Raw genomic sequence first — 17,234 nt, forward strand, 5'->3', positions numbered from 1 at the left:
GGACTACTCCCAGGGGTGCCGTCCGTCTGCTTGGCCAATGAAACGCAGCCAATTACGCTGCAGGTCTCGCTGGCAGCCAATCAAATGGAAATGGGAAAGCTTAGAGATGACAATGGGGTGTGGGGCTCTGCACTTCTGCTGCACTTTGTTAATGCGATGGAAAGTTGGTGAGCGAATGCATGTGTCCATATGAGCTCTTTTTCAGCCTCTCTCCTGTGGTATTGTTGTAGCATTAATCAGGAGTGCGTGGGCGACGGTGAATTTGATGAGCGACAGCTTTACAGGTGCTAGAAACGATAGTTATTCCTCCCTTTTTTACTGGCTAAACATCAAGTGACTCGAGCTTTGTAGTTACCACAAAACCATGAGAAGAAAGCAAATGATAACAGTCATAATTTCCACTATATATAGCATATCTCTCCCCACTCTGCCTCCCTTTATCCTACTCATCCATCCTCACCTTGTTTTGTCCTCTTCTTCATCTATCTTCCTGCCACTCACTCCACCCATCCTTCCTGGCCCCCCCTGTCTCGCGAGCCCTCCTCAAAGTAGGTCTCTTGGTGTCAGTGTCTTTCGGTGACAGCGGTGATGAATCACTCGCACCGCCACCACAGTTTGTGATGACCATCACAGCTGACCCATGCATCTCTGTGAGGAAACTACCAGCACATTATATTGCATTGATTTGTCCCCATATAGTAGTTTGTCACAGCATCAAGTTGGTGGGGTGGGGTTGGTATTTGACACGGGGGATGGCACAAAAAAGGGTTTTTACCTACTTGCTTAACCGTGGTTATGGCTCATATGGTTTCTGCAGGTGTCTGATAATGATGCTGGTTATAGCAGCATCCAGGTTGCATCCGGGTTCACTCAAAATGATGAAAATATTATAATAAAGTGTGGTAATGGCTCAGATTAAAGTGGATTGAACAAAGGAGTAGGATGAAATGGAAATAAATACAGCGTCTGCTGGGGGGTATTTCAAGTTTTATCATAAAATTAGCATATTTAGCATTGGTCACGCCAGTCGATCCATTCATTTTCATTTTATTTTTCATTTTCAGGTGCATGTCGGCTGATATATTCAGTCTAAAACGAAAGTATGCTACTGCAGCTCTTAAAAACATAATATAATAGATTAAAAGACTTGCCTCATAATGCTACCTCAGCCTTTCTTCCTCTGTAAATGTAGGTCTAGGTGTTTTGTTTCTGTATAAATGTGGCCTTTGATTTTCTTGTTTCTTTTCCTCCCCGCCCCTTATGAGGTTTATGTTATGTTGTTCGTGTCTTTGGTATGAGCTCAGCATGATACACAGCCCCCTGGCGCAGATTCACAGAAACGTACACGGGCTCATACACACACGGATATGAGCACACGCTCAAGACCTCCCCTGAGCCCTCAGTAGATGGTGTGTGTGTGTGTGTGTGACCACGTAATGTGGGTGGATTGTGAATTTGAGTGCGTCAGGCATGTATTTGTTACGTCAGGTTTAACCGTTCACGTCTCCGTATTTTTGTCTCCTCGAGCTGAACTCTCGTCTTAAAGCTTCTGTTCTTTAAAAAGACAAAAACACTTTCGGGATTTCTACATCCATCGCGTTTCAACAAATAATCCCTGCAATAAGATTTCTTGTCAAAATACGAGTTATGTGTTCCATAAAGCACGGCCACATCGAGGGCTGGGCTGAGCAGAGAGTCCTAATTCATAGTTCTTTTTCGTGTTTTTAGCACCTCTACTCAGCCAATTGGATTTTGTTCGTTCAGATTCCTGCCAGCGTCTGAGTTACGACTCGCAGCTCGAAAGGTTAAGAAGCAAAAGACAAGTGAATGAAAGAAACGGCTCGGATAGGAATGTGTCCTAAAAGAAAGGAGGAGAAGGAAGGCGATAGTAGTCATATATGATAACATTCCTGCTGCAAATGCCTTGAACTTCAGGAGGATTGTGTGGTGGATAAAAAGAAAAACCCAGTAACTTGGAAGGAAAACGCGTAAACGCACATCGTTGGCGTCCTGCTGCTTTCTACATGCTGATCATTTTTCAGCTCCTCAGATTTACATCGTGGTCCACTGAGTGGCTGCAGCTAACTCATCTGGTATGTCACATGATTTGTAATCAAGTTCCTTATAAGATTACAGAAAAAGAAAACATTTTGTCATGCATATGGATGAAGCATCCTTCGCATTTTTATCACAATGAATATTCAACAAAACCGATCAGAGAACCACCGCTCTGTCGTCTGTCTCTACTTTCTTACTAGCAGCGGACATCTTCATGTCATTAGTTTAATATCAAAGCCAAGACATTCTTCTTTTCATTGGCCATATTCTTCTTCATCTTTTTCCTCTCATCCTCTGTGTTCTTATTCCCACAATTGTTTTAGGGCCTTTCATCAATTTACGCCATTAGGTCACTCTTTATTTGCTTCTAAAATCGTCTGCATCATGATTTTTAGGTTTGTTGTGTGAAGACATGACATAGCCAGCCCTGCTTAGGTGCTCTCAGAGGAGTTCAGCAGAGTATTGGCCCTATTAGAAAATGCAGGGAGTGGGTGGAAGAAAGGACAGAGCCGCTGGACAGAGAATCAGCGAAAAAGAGAGGAAGCCGCAGAGAGTAAGATATTGGTCTTATTAGAGAAGAGCATGAGTGGGAGGAGAGGGCAAATGTTGAGAGGCAAAGATGGAGACGGAGAGAAAGGGAGGGATGGTTCTACTTTGTCAGTGTTTCCCTGTGGGGGCGCGACTGCTTTTTAAAAAGTCCTGACAATGAAACGACGGCGTAAACACACAAACACACACACACATGCATTGCTCCTGTGTGATAAACTTTGAGTAGGTCTCTCTTTCTCCCTCTGAGTCTGTTATCTGCTGTGATGGACTGCTTCCGTGGAAAAATACGCTTCCATGACGTCAAATACAATCTTGCTTAATAACCCCTCTGCGTGTGTGCGTGTGTTTGTGGCCTCAACTACAGCTGTAATTCTTATGCAACACGAACAAAGGCTTCTGCTCACACCCCAACACTAACACACTTCAAGAAGCACTTATTCTTCTTCACAGCGCCACCACGACATCTGCTTATTGTTTTAAGACACTGTAATCTAATAAAGACGGAATAAGCCGCTACAGATTCATAAGCCATTTGCAGAAGAAATGGCTTTAAGTGAAAGGCATTACTCCACCACTGCTGTTTGTATGGTAATATATCTTTGTAGAGATTATGAGACTGAAAGGAAAAAACAAAAACAAGACTCAAACAAGTTTGTCCAGTTGCATAATTAAGCCCCTTGAAGGCAAACTTGTATATGAATTTCAAGTCTTGCAGCAACTATAGGGGTTGGACAATGAAATTGAAACACCTGTCATTTTAGTGTGGGAGGTTCCATGGCTAAATTGGACCAGCCTGGTGGCCAATCTTTATTAATTGCACATAGCACCAGGAAGAGCAGAGTGTGAAGGTTCAATTAGCAGAGTAAGAGCACAGTTTTGCTCAAAATATTGCAATGCACACAAAATTATGGGTGACATATCAGAGTTCAAAAGAGGACAAATTGTTGGTGCACGTCTTGCTGGCGCATCGGTGACCAGGACAACAAGTCTTTGTGATGTATCAAGACGGTATCCAGGGTAATGTCAGCATACCACCAAGAAGGACGAACCACATCCAACAGGATTAACTGTGGACGCAAGAGGAAGCTGTCTGAAAGGAATGTTTGGGTGCTAACCCGGACTGTATCCAAAAGACATAAAACTACAGCTGCCCAAATCATGACAGAATTAAATGTGCACCTCAACTCTCCCCTTTCCACCAGAACTGTCCGTCGGGAGCTCCACAGGGTCAGTATACACGTCCGGGCTGCTATAGCCAAACCTTTGGTCACGTGCCAATGCCAAACGTCGGTTTCAATGGTGCAAGGAGCGCAAATCTTGGGCTGTGGACAATGTGAAACATGTATTGTTCTCTGATGAGTCAACCTTTACTGTTTTCCCCACATCCGCGAGAGTTACGGTGTGGAGAAGCCCCAAAGAAGCGTACCACTCAGACCGTTGCATGCCCAGAGTGAAGCATGGGGGTGGATCAGTGATGATTTGGGCTGCCATATCATGGCATTACCTTGGCCCAATATTTGTGCTAGATGGGCGCGTCACTGCCAAGGACTACCGCACCATTCTGGAGGACCATGTGCATCCAATGGTTCAAACATTGTGTCCTGAAGGCGGTGCTGTGTATCAGGATGACAATGCACCAACACACACAGCAAGACTGGTAAAAGATTGGTTTGATGAACATGAAAGTGAAGTTGAACATCTCCCTTTGCCTGTCACCAGATCTAAATATTATTGAGCCACTTTGGGGTGTTTTGGAGGAGCGAGTCAGGAAACGTTTTCCTCCACCAGCATCACGTAGAGACCTGGTCACTATCCTGCAAGAAGAATGGCTTAAAATCCCTCTGACCACTGTGCAGGACTTGTATATGTCATTCCCAAGACAAATTGATGCTGTATTGGCTGCAAAATGAGGCCCTACACCATACTAATAAATGATTGTGGTCTAAAACCAAGTGTTACAGTTTCATTGTCCAACCCCTGTATGTCAGTGCTGGACTGTATTTGTACATCGCATCAGTGGTACTTAAAATCAGAAGATCATAAACCAGAGATAACAAAGTTTCTCAATCCACAAATGCATGTAATGCCTCAGCTGGAGTGACAACACCGTTATTAACGTATGAGGTTTTCACATGGACAGTGGAAAGTTGTGTGAATGTTCACAAGGTGTCTGTATGTGTGGGATTATCTTGTTCGCTGCTGCCCCCCCTTCCCTCCAAATTAAATTAAACAAGCTGTAAACAAAAGCGAAGCTTGTGAAACCATTTGATGAAAGGAAGAGATGACGAATGTCATTGCAGTGGTTTAGCCTGCACAGTGCACGAACCAGTCATGAAAGGAGGGGTTCTTGCAGCTGCCTGTGTGTGGACAGCCTACCGAAAACCAAAGTTCAGCCTCATCAGTGTCATACAAAAGTGAGCTTCTCAATACTGGGCTAAAAGGATTCTGGGGAACAATTCTGGCACAAAGAGGCTCGGTTCGACTCAGATCAGCCTAAGCGCTCTGCACATGCTCCAAATGTCCACCAGTTTGCATCTTTTTGTAAAAACAGCAAAGTGCAAGTGCATAGAAATCCAATGGAATTCCCAATAAAACTGCTCACAATCACATATTTTTTCCCGTCTCTTTTGTCAGGCGGCTGAACGTGACCTGAAGGATTAAGACTAGGTATCGACTGATTGTCTCTTGAAGTATTTCCGCACTGTCGCTCTGCTCTAATAAAATGTAGATTTTATAACCGTATGCACCATCTGACAAAATCTCCATCGTAGAAACATTTCTAGAAGCTATTCATATGTGTAAAATGATCTCAGAGGCCGCAGAATCTCCTGAACATTATCGCATTAATACTGGGAGGAGGACAGTGGCCCATGTGTCAGAATGATGCGTAAGCATGGGGACGACTAGGCGTTGCATTGGCTTGAAGGAGCAGAGGAACAGGATGCCATTTATTTTCCAATTTCCAAGAAGGTCAGCAGCGTCCAAAAGTCTTAACAACCCTTAATTAAATCACATTCATTATCCAATCAAACCTGAGAACACACCTCCTCACTTCCTATAAAAGGGCTGCTTTTGAGGCAGGCTTCCTTTTTAAAGGGACACACTCTGAGAAGGTAATGGTTTTTGGTTTACAGTCCACACCCTAACCACCAACTGATTTTAATATGGAATCTGAGTTATTTGAAAACATGCAGAGCCACTCAACAATCATACAAGATGTCTTCTATTTCCTGGTGTTGTCCATGGATAACACTTTATATTTAGGATTTCTTGTCAGAACCAAGTGTTGGCAGGCAGGGCATTTCAGGCTGAAATACATTTACTGCATAAAGTAATGTTAATGTGTCATTTCACGTCAGAGAGAACAATGACGATGTTTGTTGGTGATGGCTGTTACCATTATGGACTGAGTGGTTAATATTGTTGACTTGGCACAACGGTTTGTTTTCCACGGATATTTCTTCCTCTTTTGTTTCGCTGCTGCTATTTTTATGTCTGTCTGTTTATATTTAGCAACTGGCCACCGAGGAATTTTTGTCACTTTCTTTGCCTCTCCTCCTCCTGTGGACTCAGCAGAGCTGCTAAAACCTGCAGATAACAGAATATTTGTGGCAAATATAAGTGACGGGAAGGAGGATATGTGTGATGCACCCCCCCCTCCCCGCCCAGAATGCCAAATATACGCAGGTTTTAGCATTACCTCAGTGTTTTCCTCCCAAACTCAACTGACTCGCTACAGACTCATCTGATGTTTTTTTTTCTTTTTTTTGTTGTACACGTGTGTGTCACAGACCAGACAGTGCATGATGCTATCAGCGGCAGAGGATATGAGGACTGCTATTTTTAACTCCCCTCGGATCTCGACGTAGACACGCTGTCCTGCCTCGTGGGGCAGGTGTGTGTGTGTGTGTGTGTGTGTGTGCTCGTGCGTGTGTGTCGTGTGTGCATCACTGTGGTTGTGTGTGTGGGTTTTAGTTTATGCAACAGTGCTGGATATTTAACAGGGTGGGAGACTGAGAATGTGATAGACAAAGTGAGAGGTGAAAAAGCAGTGAATGACAAACTGCGCCTCTCTGTGTGTGTGTGTGTGTGTGTGTGTGTGTGTGTGTTTGGATGTGTGAACGCCGCTAGTTGAAGGTGTGAGTGGAAAGCAGACATGTCACACTTGACAAGGGTGAAATGAGAGGCAATGATTGGCTGTTTTCTGATGTCACGGATTGTGAGCCATCCCAATTAGAAACAATCATACGCTGCTTAGTCATTCCATCTGTTTTTTTTTCCCACTCTTGTACTTATCCTCTCTCTTCTGTCTCTCTGCCCTGCATCCAGCTCATCTTTATCTGTGCCTCTGATTTTGTGGCTTTCAGAGATTCTGTTGCTAATTCTTTTTGATTATTGCTTTCCATTTTAGTCGTTTCTTTTATGTTCCCTGTCTTATTTCATAAAGTATTGAACTTAAGATTATGTAATTAGCAGTTACTGTATTATACATCATGTAGGATCTGAATAAATTATGTAATGAAACAGCTGACAGAAAAAAAAAGAAATGAAAGCCTTACAGTGACTCCTTTTTCATCTCTCTGCTGTCAGTTTGAATGCTGACATATGTGGATGCCCTCTCTTGGTGGAAAACGTGCATGAAGGCAGCTTTATTGAATCCTTTGTTGTCTGTGTTTTTCCAAAGTGTCTACTTCAGTGAAGTGTTGAAAATAGGCCACTCCTGTCTGAGAATTGCAGGTTAAGTCATCCTAAACTGGCCATTTCTTGGACAAAATACTGAAGCCATGGCTCGTGATTTTCTCTCTCCTGGTAATGTTTCTGTTTTTTTGCACATGAAATGTGCGCATTCAGCCTTTAAAGTACATTTAGGATGTGTTCGATGTGACATGACGAGAGCCGGTGTCGTACACGAAGTAGCCATAACATTAAAATCACCTTAACATTGGATCTGTCTTCCTTATGCTGCCAAAACTGACCTGTCAGTGCTTGGACAAAGGACTTTTTTCTTTTGTCATGGCTGACACCAGCACATTGATTGCAGATCCTTTGGGGTTTGTGGGGTTGCTATGTTTGGCCTGTTCTGCTGCATATCAAGGATGCTCAGTTGGATTGGTATCTTTGGAATTCAGAGGCCAAGTTAACACATTTTGGTGTCCCAGTGAACCGAAGGAGTGCTGCTGTTACGGAGAGGAGTGTGTCGTCTGTTTAAGTGTGTTGTCAAAGCAAAATATCCAACCAAATGCCAGGAACTAAGGTCTGCTAGCAGAACATTGCATTGTACCTAGACGATCGGTGTCATTCACGCCACCTGTGAATCATTTAGGTGCCGTTGGCAGATCAGTGTAAGAGCAGGCACAGATTTCCTGTTTGTTGTATGGAAGAGTTTGGTACTTTCCTCTCTTGGGACGCCTTTAAGCTTGAATAATTTTTTAAATGAACAAGTTCTTCAGGCAGAACTACTATATGAACCGTAACGGCGTACTCTAAAGTACCGCCCATACAAGTGACAGGAGGAAAATATGACTCATGAGTGATTCCACGTTGGAGTAGAAGTTATTCTACTTCATTTAATGAGGTTTTTTTAATGGATTTTGCCTTTGGGATAAATAAAGCAGTTTTAATTTCATTTGACTTAATTTCATTAACAAGCCACAAAGTCCTCATATGAAGGCAGAGGGTATGGTTGGATGGCACACAAGCGTTTTCAACCAGCGAATGCAAGTTCAAGACCAATATATGACAACTGTTTTTTTTTCACTTCTTGGTTACATTCACTTAAACACACAGCGACACTTTACGAAAGAGCAGAAACCTTTCGTGGTTAGTGTCAGAAATCAAAACTACTTGGTTAGAGAAGGAAAAACGATGAATGCACTTCATGCAGCGCTCTTGCTGAATTAAATTAACAAGAAATAATGACTTTAGCTGTAAATAGGCTTTTGCTGTCCAGACAAAATTGTGTTTTTAGAATTTGGTGACTTTTCAGACTGATCTAAATGTTCTTTTACGAGTTAATACGGCTCAACTGTGCATTATAGCAATATCCAAACACCCTAAAGTAGCACAAGAGAGTCTGGTAATCATTTGCTTTTGGGCTCCTTCTGTAGTCCCACGAGGTAACACCACTGTTTCCGTCACTGGAAAGTGGTTATCATGCTGAAGAGGCTGACAAAGACACTAACAGAAGCTGCCAAAAATGTCAAGAAACAAAGTTGGACCCCCCCCCCCTTTTTTAAATGTGTACTGTGATATTGGTGACAAACAAACACATGCACAAAAAGACTAAACGCATTCAAAAGAATTAAGAGTATTGTTTGTCAGAATGTTGATACATAAGTTCATATAAATTGGTTTGAAATAATTGGATTGAAAGCTGCGAAATTATCGCTGGGAAAAAAAATAAACCTTTGTAAAACATATGCTTCTCCATAGATGGCCACATAAAAATCGGACCCCATTTTGCATATTCCATGACTGCCCTCTGTACACTGCAGCTAAGCGTGGGAGTATGCGCTGCTGCCGTGATGAAGACAGGGAGTGACAAGTCTTATAGCATGACCTCCCTCCTCTCCCACCATGCTCAAGCATCGCTTCAGTTTCTACCAAATTAGCACACACACACACGCACAAAGCTCCACAAATAGAGAGGCTCTGAAGAGCACTTGAGCCTGCGTCTTAGAATTGGCAAACCGCACATACAGATACAATGCCATTAAAGAGCATTCGAGGTTCCTGATGTAGAGGGGACAAGCCGTACACTCATTTTCTCATTCACTCCCACTGACACAAATAATGCGATGAATTCCCACACTATTCAGAAGCTATCAAGACGGTGAGAAAAGAAATGCAAGCTCATGCATGTGGCAAAGAAATTATTTTCAGTGCTCCAATATGATTACGAATGCCAGCCACTGCCCTCAGTCCATGCTTCCGACTTGTATTTATTTTCATTCTCACAATGCTTTCCACCGTGTTATGCCAGACTTCACTTATCTATCGAAACCCACACCAGATATGGCCACCGTTGGAGCTATGGGGTAGTAAAGGCCAGAATGGAAAGCCAAGATCGCACATCTGAGCTGTGGAACATTTCTTCAGAAACTGGTTTCTTAAACAACTTCTCTCTTTAGTCTTTGGAAATGATTTGGCTGACAGATGGAATTGCAGCAGCGTTTTGTAGCATCACGCCATGACTTTGAAATCATGTCGATGAATCTGCATAAACTGAACACGGTCCACGCTCAGACTCCAAACTTGGATACGGTAACGATGCTGCTTCATACAGGAACTCTGTTGTCACATAACATTCTTGTGTTATTTCCACATTTTAAAAGCACATCTTATCTACAATTACACACACATATTTACCCCATATCATATTAACCAGCTGAGGTATGAATTTTCCCATTTAATCCTGTATTATTATATCATATTCTGACTCCACCTCCAAAAGTAATGAGTATCAGCAGAGAATTGCCCAAGTGGACAATTTTTCTCCACAAAAAATGATTTGTATGATGTTTGAATGCATAGTGGCAGTGTCGAGAGTAATTTTTGATAGTAAATCGTCTGTTGCAAATTGAAGAATGTACTATCTCTTCTTGTTATTTCTGCTCATTTATCTTCTTTCCTTCATTCTACACTACAAAAGGTGAACAATACTCTCCTTGTATTTGGTGTATTTTCTTTCAAGATAAGGGATAGAGCAACATACATTATTTCAGCATAGTATCTATGCTTTGGCTCCCATATAGTCCAGGATGTCTTATTATTATTCAAATGTTGCAGTCAGATGTCCATACAACATACATTTCACTCATGTCAAAGCGCATCATCTCCCTGAACCCCCGGACAGGCTAACTCAGGCACAGACAACTGCACGCGCTCACACTCAAGCCACTTCACCCAACTTGCTTCTTCGGATTTGAATGTAAAGGGTACCTCACGAGTATCACTTTTGGATGTGCAGAGATTCACAAGCTGGGACTGTGACCGTCGAGGGGTCACAATCTGGAACATGTTTTGTGTGTTTTTGACACCTCACCATGGCTTTTTTCTGACCTTTAACCAAATATTGATAACGCTCAACGAAGTTCAGAGGATGGAGTCGAACAGAAGTCTCACACATGGCAGCTTGGGTGTCCATCCCCCTCTCTTCCTCTGTAAGCCGTCGATAAGCCAGCACTGTAGAAAGAGGCTTTCCTCTCTGCATGTACTATTGGCACAGCTAATGTATGTCATTTGCCACCACAGAATGACAACTAGCAATAGAAAAGTTCCCTTTGCATTGGAAAGTGATGGCAAAGGGAGGTCACCCTGTAAGGCTGCAACTTTTTCTTGGAAGTTAAATCATCCTGTTGAATATGGGTAAACTTTTCAATCTCAGTTCCTTTTTCTAATGTACTTTTTAGCATTTTTAAGGTCCCTTTCCAAAGTCCACTTTGGAACTGATGAGGCTTGACTTTTTCCCCATATTGGGGCTGCGGCCCATTAAGGCTGCCGTCATTATGGATGCTGATTCGTCTCACATCCCAATGTACGAATGCTTGCTATTCCACACTTTAGTTACACTGTGGATGAATTACTGTGGAAAGAGACTGCAGGCTGTGTGTTCATGTCGAGTGTGTATTTACTAAAGGGGTCTGTATGTCTTGTGCACATATAGAATAAGAAAGCCGGCTGACTCGGAACACTTAACTTAAAGACAAAGTTTGTGTTAACTCTGACACCTTTGCCTGTCCTGCCATTATCTTTTTTTTTTGCCTTCCTCAGTATGTTTAGTCTCATTTCCCCCTAATTTAATTTAGTCCACGTTATAATGAGTCATTTTAAATGCAGCATAAATGAATAGAGGTAATTTGTTCACCTGTAATAGAGCTTGTCCGCACTGTCCAAGCTCGTGTCTGAGTTTGGCTGAATTAAGTGGCAAATGACTCTCAGTCAGGTTTAATGGAGTGGATATGAGCGGCACGGAGTGAATGCAGTCCTCGTTCTCCAGAACAAGGCCCAGAGTTCTGCAGCCTGTCTGTACGGCACCAATCCAATTAGCTCTTAATTGAATTGTTCTGAGCTCCTCATCCATACATTTCCTTCAAAGGAAGCTTATTACTTGCGATCTCTGCATATGTGTTTATGTGCATGGGGGAGTGTGTGAGAAAGAGAGTCTGTGTACTCGTATTTTGCCTAATTTGAAATGCTCTGTTGTCATTTAGATATTTCTGAGATGCAGTTTGTATGAGCTGGACTGATCTCCCCCCTCATTTCTCCCCCTCTTCCCTCCCTCTCTACTGTTCCTTGTTCTCAGGATGTGAAGTCCACTTTCTTCCAGTTTGGTGCCTCCATCCAGCAGGAGGCTTTGCTGATGCTGAACATCATGGAGGAGTACGACTGGCACATCTTCTCCATTGTCACGTCGAAGTTCCCCGGCTACCAGGAGTTCATCAATATCCTTAAAACTACTGTGGACAACAGGTGAGATCATTTCCTGTGTTGTCGCTTAATTTAGATGCTTCATTTGGAAGGATAAAGTCGGATTTTTCAGACCTGTGGTTGATGCGTTTGCATATGATGTTGCCGTGAAAAACACGTCCCAAACGTCTCCTTTTTTTTTCCCAAGCGAAAATGGCGATAATAGGCGCCGCTGATTCCAGCACCTCTGTGAAGCTACTTTGGCAACATTGCGCTTTGAGCTAAATTCTATTTCTGACAAGCGAACGAAGATTTACAGTGATAACGGTAAACGTGTTCGTCCCGATGCAGCTGAGGCTAATGGGAACGTAATGACCCGGTGATGATGATGATGATGATGATGAAAAAGCAATCACTTTTCACTCCAATACCGCATTTCCTCAAGTTCTCATACAAATGTCTTGTTTGTACACAATGAGATGAATGGTTGTGGAGAAAAGTGAAAAACCGACAGACAGAAACAGAGATTCCCTCATTAATAGTCATGAGGGAGGTTTGGTATTGATATTCAATAGTTCCTTGTAAAATGCTTCATTTATAGGCCGCAGGCTAAATATTCTCCCAGGCTTCGTCCACACGTACGGTGGTGTTACTGGAAAAAATTAATAAAAAAAAAGGAGATTTTCCTGTGTTTGCACCTATTATCAACATGCAAACTCAGCTCTTGACAGCTGAAAATTAACTGTTTTAAAAACACCAGCCAAAGACACGGCAGCAGGAGATGCCAGGAAGAAAGTGCCTGCGCTAACCTTGTCGACGGGACATTCTACACGCTTGCACATCAGTGACCGGTTGCTTGCCGTCTGCATGTACGTACGTGGAGCGTCGGAATGAACTGCAGAAGTGGCTGCCACGTAATTGCCACCAAGTTTTGGAGGAGACCTGATCAGACGCCTAGCTGAGAGGAAAACTTTGAGGATGAAGTGGTTGTCGCTGCATGATTTTTTTTCTCTCTGTGGTGTACTTACACAATAGCACTTCTGTATTAGGAGAAATTAAGCAGAAAAACGCCCGATAGCCCACTTGTCAGGGGTAAATGCAACAAAAATCACTGACGTTATCAGCTGAAGACCAGTTTAACACAGTTTCGTGACTTTTGTTGTTTTCTTTCATAAAAAAAAAAACAGAATAAAAGTTTGCTGTGATAAGCAAGTGAGAAACTCCAGAATATTCACATTTTAGCTGCTGGTACTAGGGAATTAGAATAACTTTTCATCAATTCTAAGCATTGCCGCAGGTCCCCTTTTCTGCTTATTTAATTCCCACTTTGAGCACTGGTTAGTTTCTGGGCGCCTGAGGAAATAATTAAATTGCTTTGTACAGTATAGTGAATTTCACATTAACAGTTTAATCTTAACATGGTTAAGTGACACAACATACTTGCCCCAGAGGATTGGAAAGTCATTGTTTCTTAAATTTAATTAGTCACAGTTTATCTGGCATCTGGTTGTGAGGGCACCAATCGAATAAAAAGTGTCCCAAGCGTCTACAGAGGTAATCTGGAGTTATCTGGCAGATGTTTATGTCTGTCGGGACGTCTGTGGGCACATTTTGTCACAGCAAGTGCGTCACAACCACAGATACCGGATACAGGCATGCAACTTCACAAATAGTTACTGTAGTTCAGATCCAAATAGGGGTCGGCTCGATCGGGGGTGTGTGAACCTCATTATATAATATTGTAGTAATGAGTAAGTACCACTAGGTTGGATCATTAACGGTTTGATGGGTGCTGCTGGTGATTTGATTTCATCCCATGATGGTTTTTCTACAGAAGTATTACATCTGCCTGTAATCATTAGTGCTGTTGTCTCTTTTACTCTGTGTGCGAGTCTACCTGTGTGTTTGTGCGTGTGTGTGTCATTGTCTCTCTATTAGTTTTGTCATGTGGGACTTGTAAACCATCATCACTTTGGACAGCAGGAAAAGGACAGCGAGTCCCAAATCGCTCTCGTGTTACACTGCCTGTCTACTGTTGAACTCTTACACGAGGGTTAACAGCTTCCCTCTTTTCCCTACAGTTTGTCACACGTTGTAACACTCACTCCCTATTGTGTGTGTGTGTGTGTGTTTGTTTGTCTTTGTGCTTCACTCCGCTAGCTCTTGCTAGCTGCTGCTAACCCCTGATACCGCAGTATGCTACCAGTTTATGACATGTTTTGCGGTTTAATTACCAAGATAACTGCCTTTTCCTCCGTTTGTTCAGCTCTTTAGCCTAATGTAATGGGACTTGCTGATATATTGTCATTCCGAACATTGTGGAAAAAGGGCAGCCGATCCCCCAGGATGAGAAAAAAAACACTCTATAAATGCATTGTCTTCTTTTAATGAGCACTTGTTATTTTTTTACTCTGCAGGCTATAACTAACTGGTACCAGAACTATAATGAAAATGCTCCGGAAATATGCAGACTCGTTTTCCATTACTGCATTTTAAACTGTCCATTTATTTTCCTTTAGGAAAAAAAAAAAACATGTATACACATGACTTTTTTTCAGATATGTTAACAAACTCTTTGGTCTAACAGGCAAGGGGAGCTGCGTATCATGCTGATATCTGTAATGTTTTCTGATTTCTGTTGCGACCAGTTAGCACAAAGACCACAGGCATTGCTTTGGACCTTACACCTTAACAGGGCAGTGTTTGTTCCTTTTTTCTTTTCTTTTTGTTTTGCTCTGTGGGTTAAAACCAACTGTAAATCATGACCCGGGGCCAAGTTTAACATCCGCATTCCACTTAGCCTTAATATATTCATCCTAACAATAAGCACTCACCTCTGTGACCTCATGCCACAGCTATCAATGATGGTAATTAGAATGGATGATTATGACTGTCCTTGCCAGCGCCGGAGCGAAGTTAATAATCTATTAGTTAGATATTAACATTTCTTTACTGTCCTCGTCATTCTTGTTTCAGTTTCGTGGGCTGGGACCTGCAGAATATCATCACTCTGGATGCAGTGGAGGAAGACAGCCGCTCTCAGATCATGCTGAAGAAGGTCCAGTCTCCGGTGGTCCTGCTCTACTGCTCCAAGGACGAGGCGGTCTACATTTTGGACGAGGCGCGCTCTCTGGGCCTGACCGGATTCGGTTACATCTGGATTGTGCCGTCACTCACCACCGGCAACCCGGAGATAACCCCGGAAGCGTTTCCGTCGGGGATGATTTCAGTGTCATATGACGACTGGGACTATCCGCTGGAGGCGCGAGTTCGTGATGGCCTGGGGATCATAACGTCGGCAGCGGCGGCCATGTTGGAGGAGTATGGCGACATCCCTGAAGCCAAAACGTCCTGTTACGGTCAGATGGAGAAGACAACCAAGCTGCCACCAAGCGCACTGCATAAGTAAGCAAAAACGTTTGTTTCATTTCACTTTTATGTTACATAAGAAAATAATTGACCCTTTCCAACAAATCAGCACGAAAGAGTAAGAGTGACTAAATATAGTACCTGCTTTACTGATGGTTATAAGACTAAGAGATTTAGAATTAGAATTAGGAGCATAAAGAGGTGTTGGACTTAAAGTAGAATGAGGGGGAAATAAAAGGAGATGAATGGAATTTGAAGAGGGAGTTTGTGATTTAATCTGCAAAGAAAGAGGCAAGGGAAGAAGCTGAGAGTGGGGTGCCAGCGGGAGGCCACTCCAAATGAGTGCTCTCCCAAATTGAAGAGCTCCTCGATGGGTCCTTCTGTTCCTCTTCTCATTTATTCCTCCAGTACTCGTTGGCCCTCATCACGCGTTCAACCCCCCCCCCCCAATGGCCAGTGGGAGATGTTGCAGGTCCTGCCAGCTCTGTCTGGTCTTCCATCTGTCAGAGGGGGGGAGATGCACACACACACAGCCTGTGTTTACATCCCAGTATTGTTTCTGTTTGACATAACGATCTGTGAAATTAACATTCTTATGAGTTAATGACAGAATTTAATCCCTCGATATATTTCCAAAAAACTAAATCAGAAACGCTGTCTTCACTGTTGATTAAAAACGATAACTCTCGAAAGCGATTGTCAAGAAATGTGGCTCCACATAAACGCTGACGCATGTCTGCCCAACACCCTTTCCACTCCCACTGCATGCAGCTGTCGGAAAAATGCAAAAGAACACCAGGAAACACCCAGGGGATACGTGTCATGACTCTACAGGCCAGGGTGGGTGGATTAAAAGTTAAAAATGAGGACAGTACTGTCAGAAAAAGACGAAGGGAAGGAAAGGCCGCCAAGAGAAAGCTTCTTTGTTGCATCTGAACAGCCTCTGGACCAATGTCCTTTGGACGTAGGAGACGTTTGGAGAAAATAAAAAGCATAAAACGGCTCATACCAGCAGTGAAGCACGGTGGTGGAAGGTTGATGATTCAGGCTTTTTTCTGCAGCCGCTGAACCCAAAAGGTTTGCTTTTTCTTCTGAGGTTGTATTCATCTAACCTCAAGACCTCAGGTTAAAGGAGTGTGTAGTCTTTTTTTTTTTCTTTTTGGACTGTGTGACTCGTTGTGTAAGTGCTAACTAATCGTGTCACCATTCTTGACACAAATGCACCGACTGATTTCACTCTTAAAGAACAATCTTCTATACATGCATGTTTCTTTTTCTGCATTTTTACAGTGTAAACACAGATTAAAGTTAAGGCATTACCCTGAGCGGAGCTCCACCTCGAGTCCTTAGCATGGCCAGCGAGCTGGGATCCAAAGTCAATCCCTCTACATTGCTAACACTGCACTTTACCCATCGAGAGAATCAATCACTGTCGTCAGGAGACCTTGCATGACAGCTTCATATTATTCACCTGTTCAAGGAGCCTGCCAAAGGCCCATATATACAAGCTCATCTCTATGTGACAACAATAAAATCTTGACACACGTTGGCGTAAAGATGTATGTGGGAATGTCTTCCATGTTGTGTGGACATCTAAAATGTATGAAGAACATACTGGCTGGGCCGTCATTGGACATGTAAACCACATCACCACACGCCAGTTTGTCGAAAATCTGCTTGCAGTTGTTACTTTTTTAATCGTTGATTTAAGACAGCATTTGCCGGATTTAGTCTTGGATGAAACGTTGGGAAAAGAAATCTCGTAGAAACAAAGAAGAACAACTCATCCAATGATTCTCTGAGATCCTTTTTTCTTTTTTTTGAGGCGACTTAGTCATTTGGTTTCAACC

General features: G+C 42.8%; 1 protein-coding gene across 1 annotated transcript in view; it reads left to right on the forward strand.

The window, feature by feature from the left end:
• Positions 1-17,234, forward strand: part of grin2aa (glutamate receptor, ionotropic, N-methyl D-aspartate 2A, a) — a 132,404-nt gene that overhangs the window by 73,283 nt on the left and 41,887 nt on the right. The window contains exons 3-4 of the mRNA XM_072368139.1: positions 11,912-12,078; positions 14,992-15,420. Coding sequence (XP_072224240.1) covers positions 11,912-12,078; positions 14,992-15,420 — 596 coding nt within the window. The remainder of the gene's footprint in view (positions 1-11,911; positions 12,079-14,991; positions 15,421-17,234) is intronic.

The sequence above is a fragment of the Leuresthes tenuis genome, unplaced genomic scaffold, assembly GCF_036924035.1.
Source record: "Leuresthes tenuis unplaced genomic scaffold, fLeuTen1.0.hap1 SCAF_17, whole genome shotgun sequence".
NCBI classification, from domain to species: Eukaryota; Metazoa; Chordata; class Actinopteri; order Atheriniformes; family Atherinopsidae; genus Leuresthes; species Leuresthes tenuis.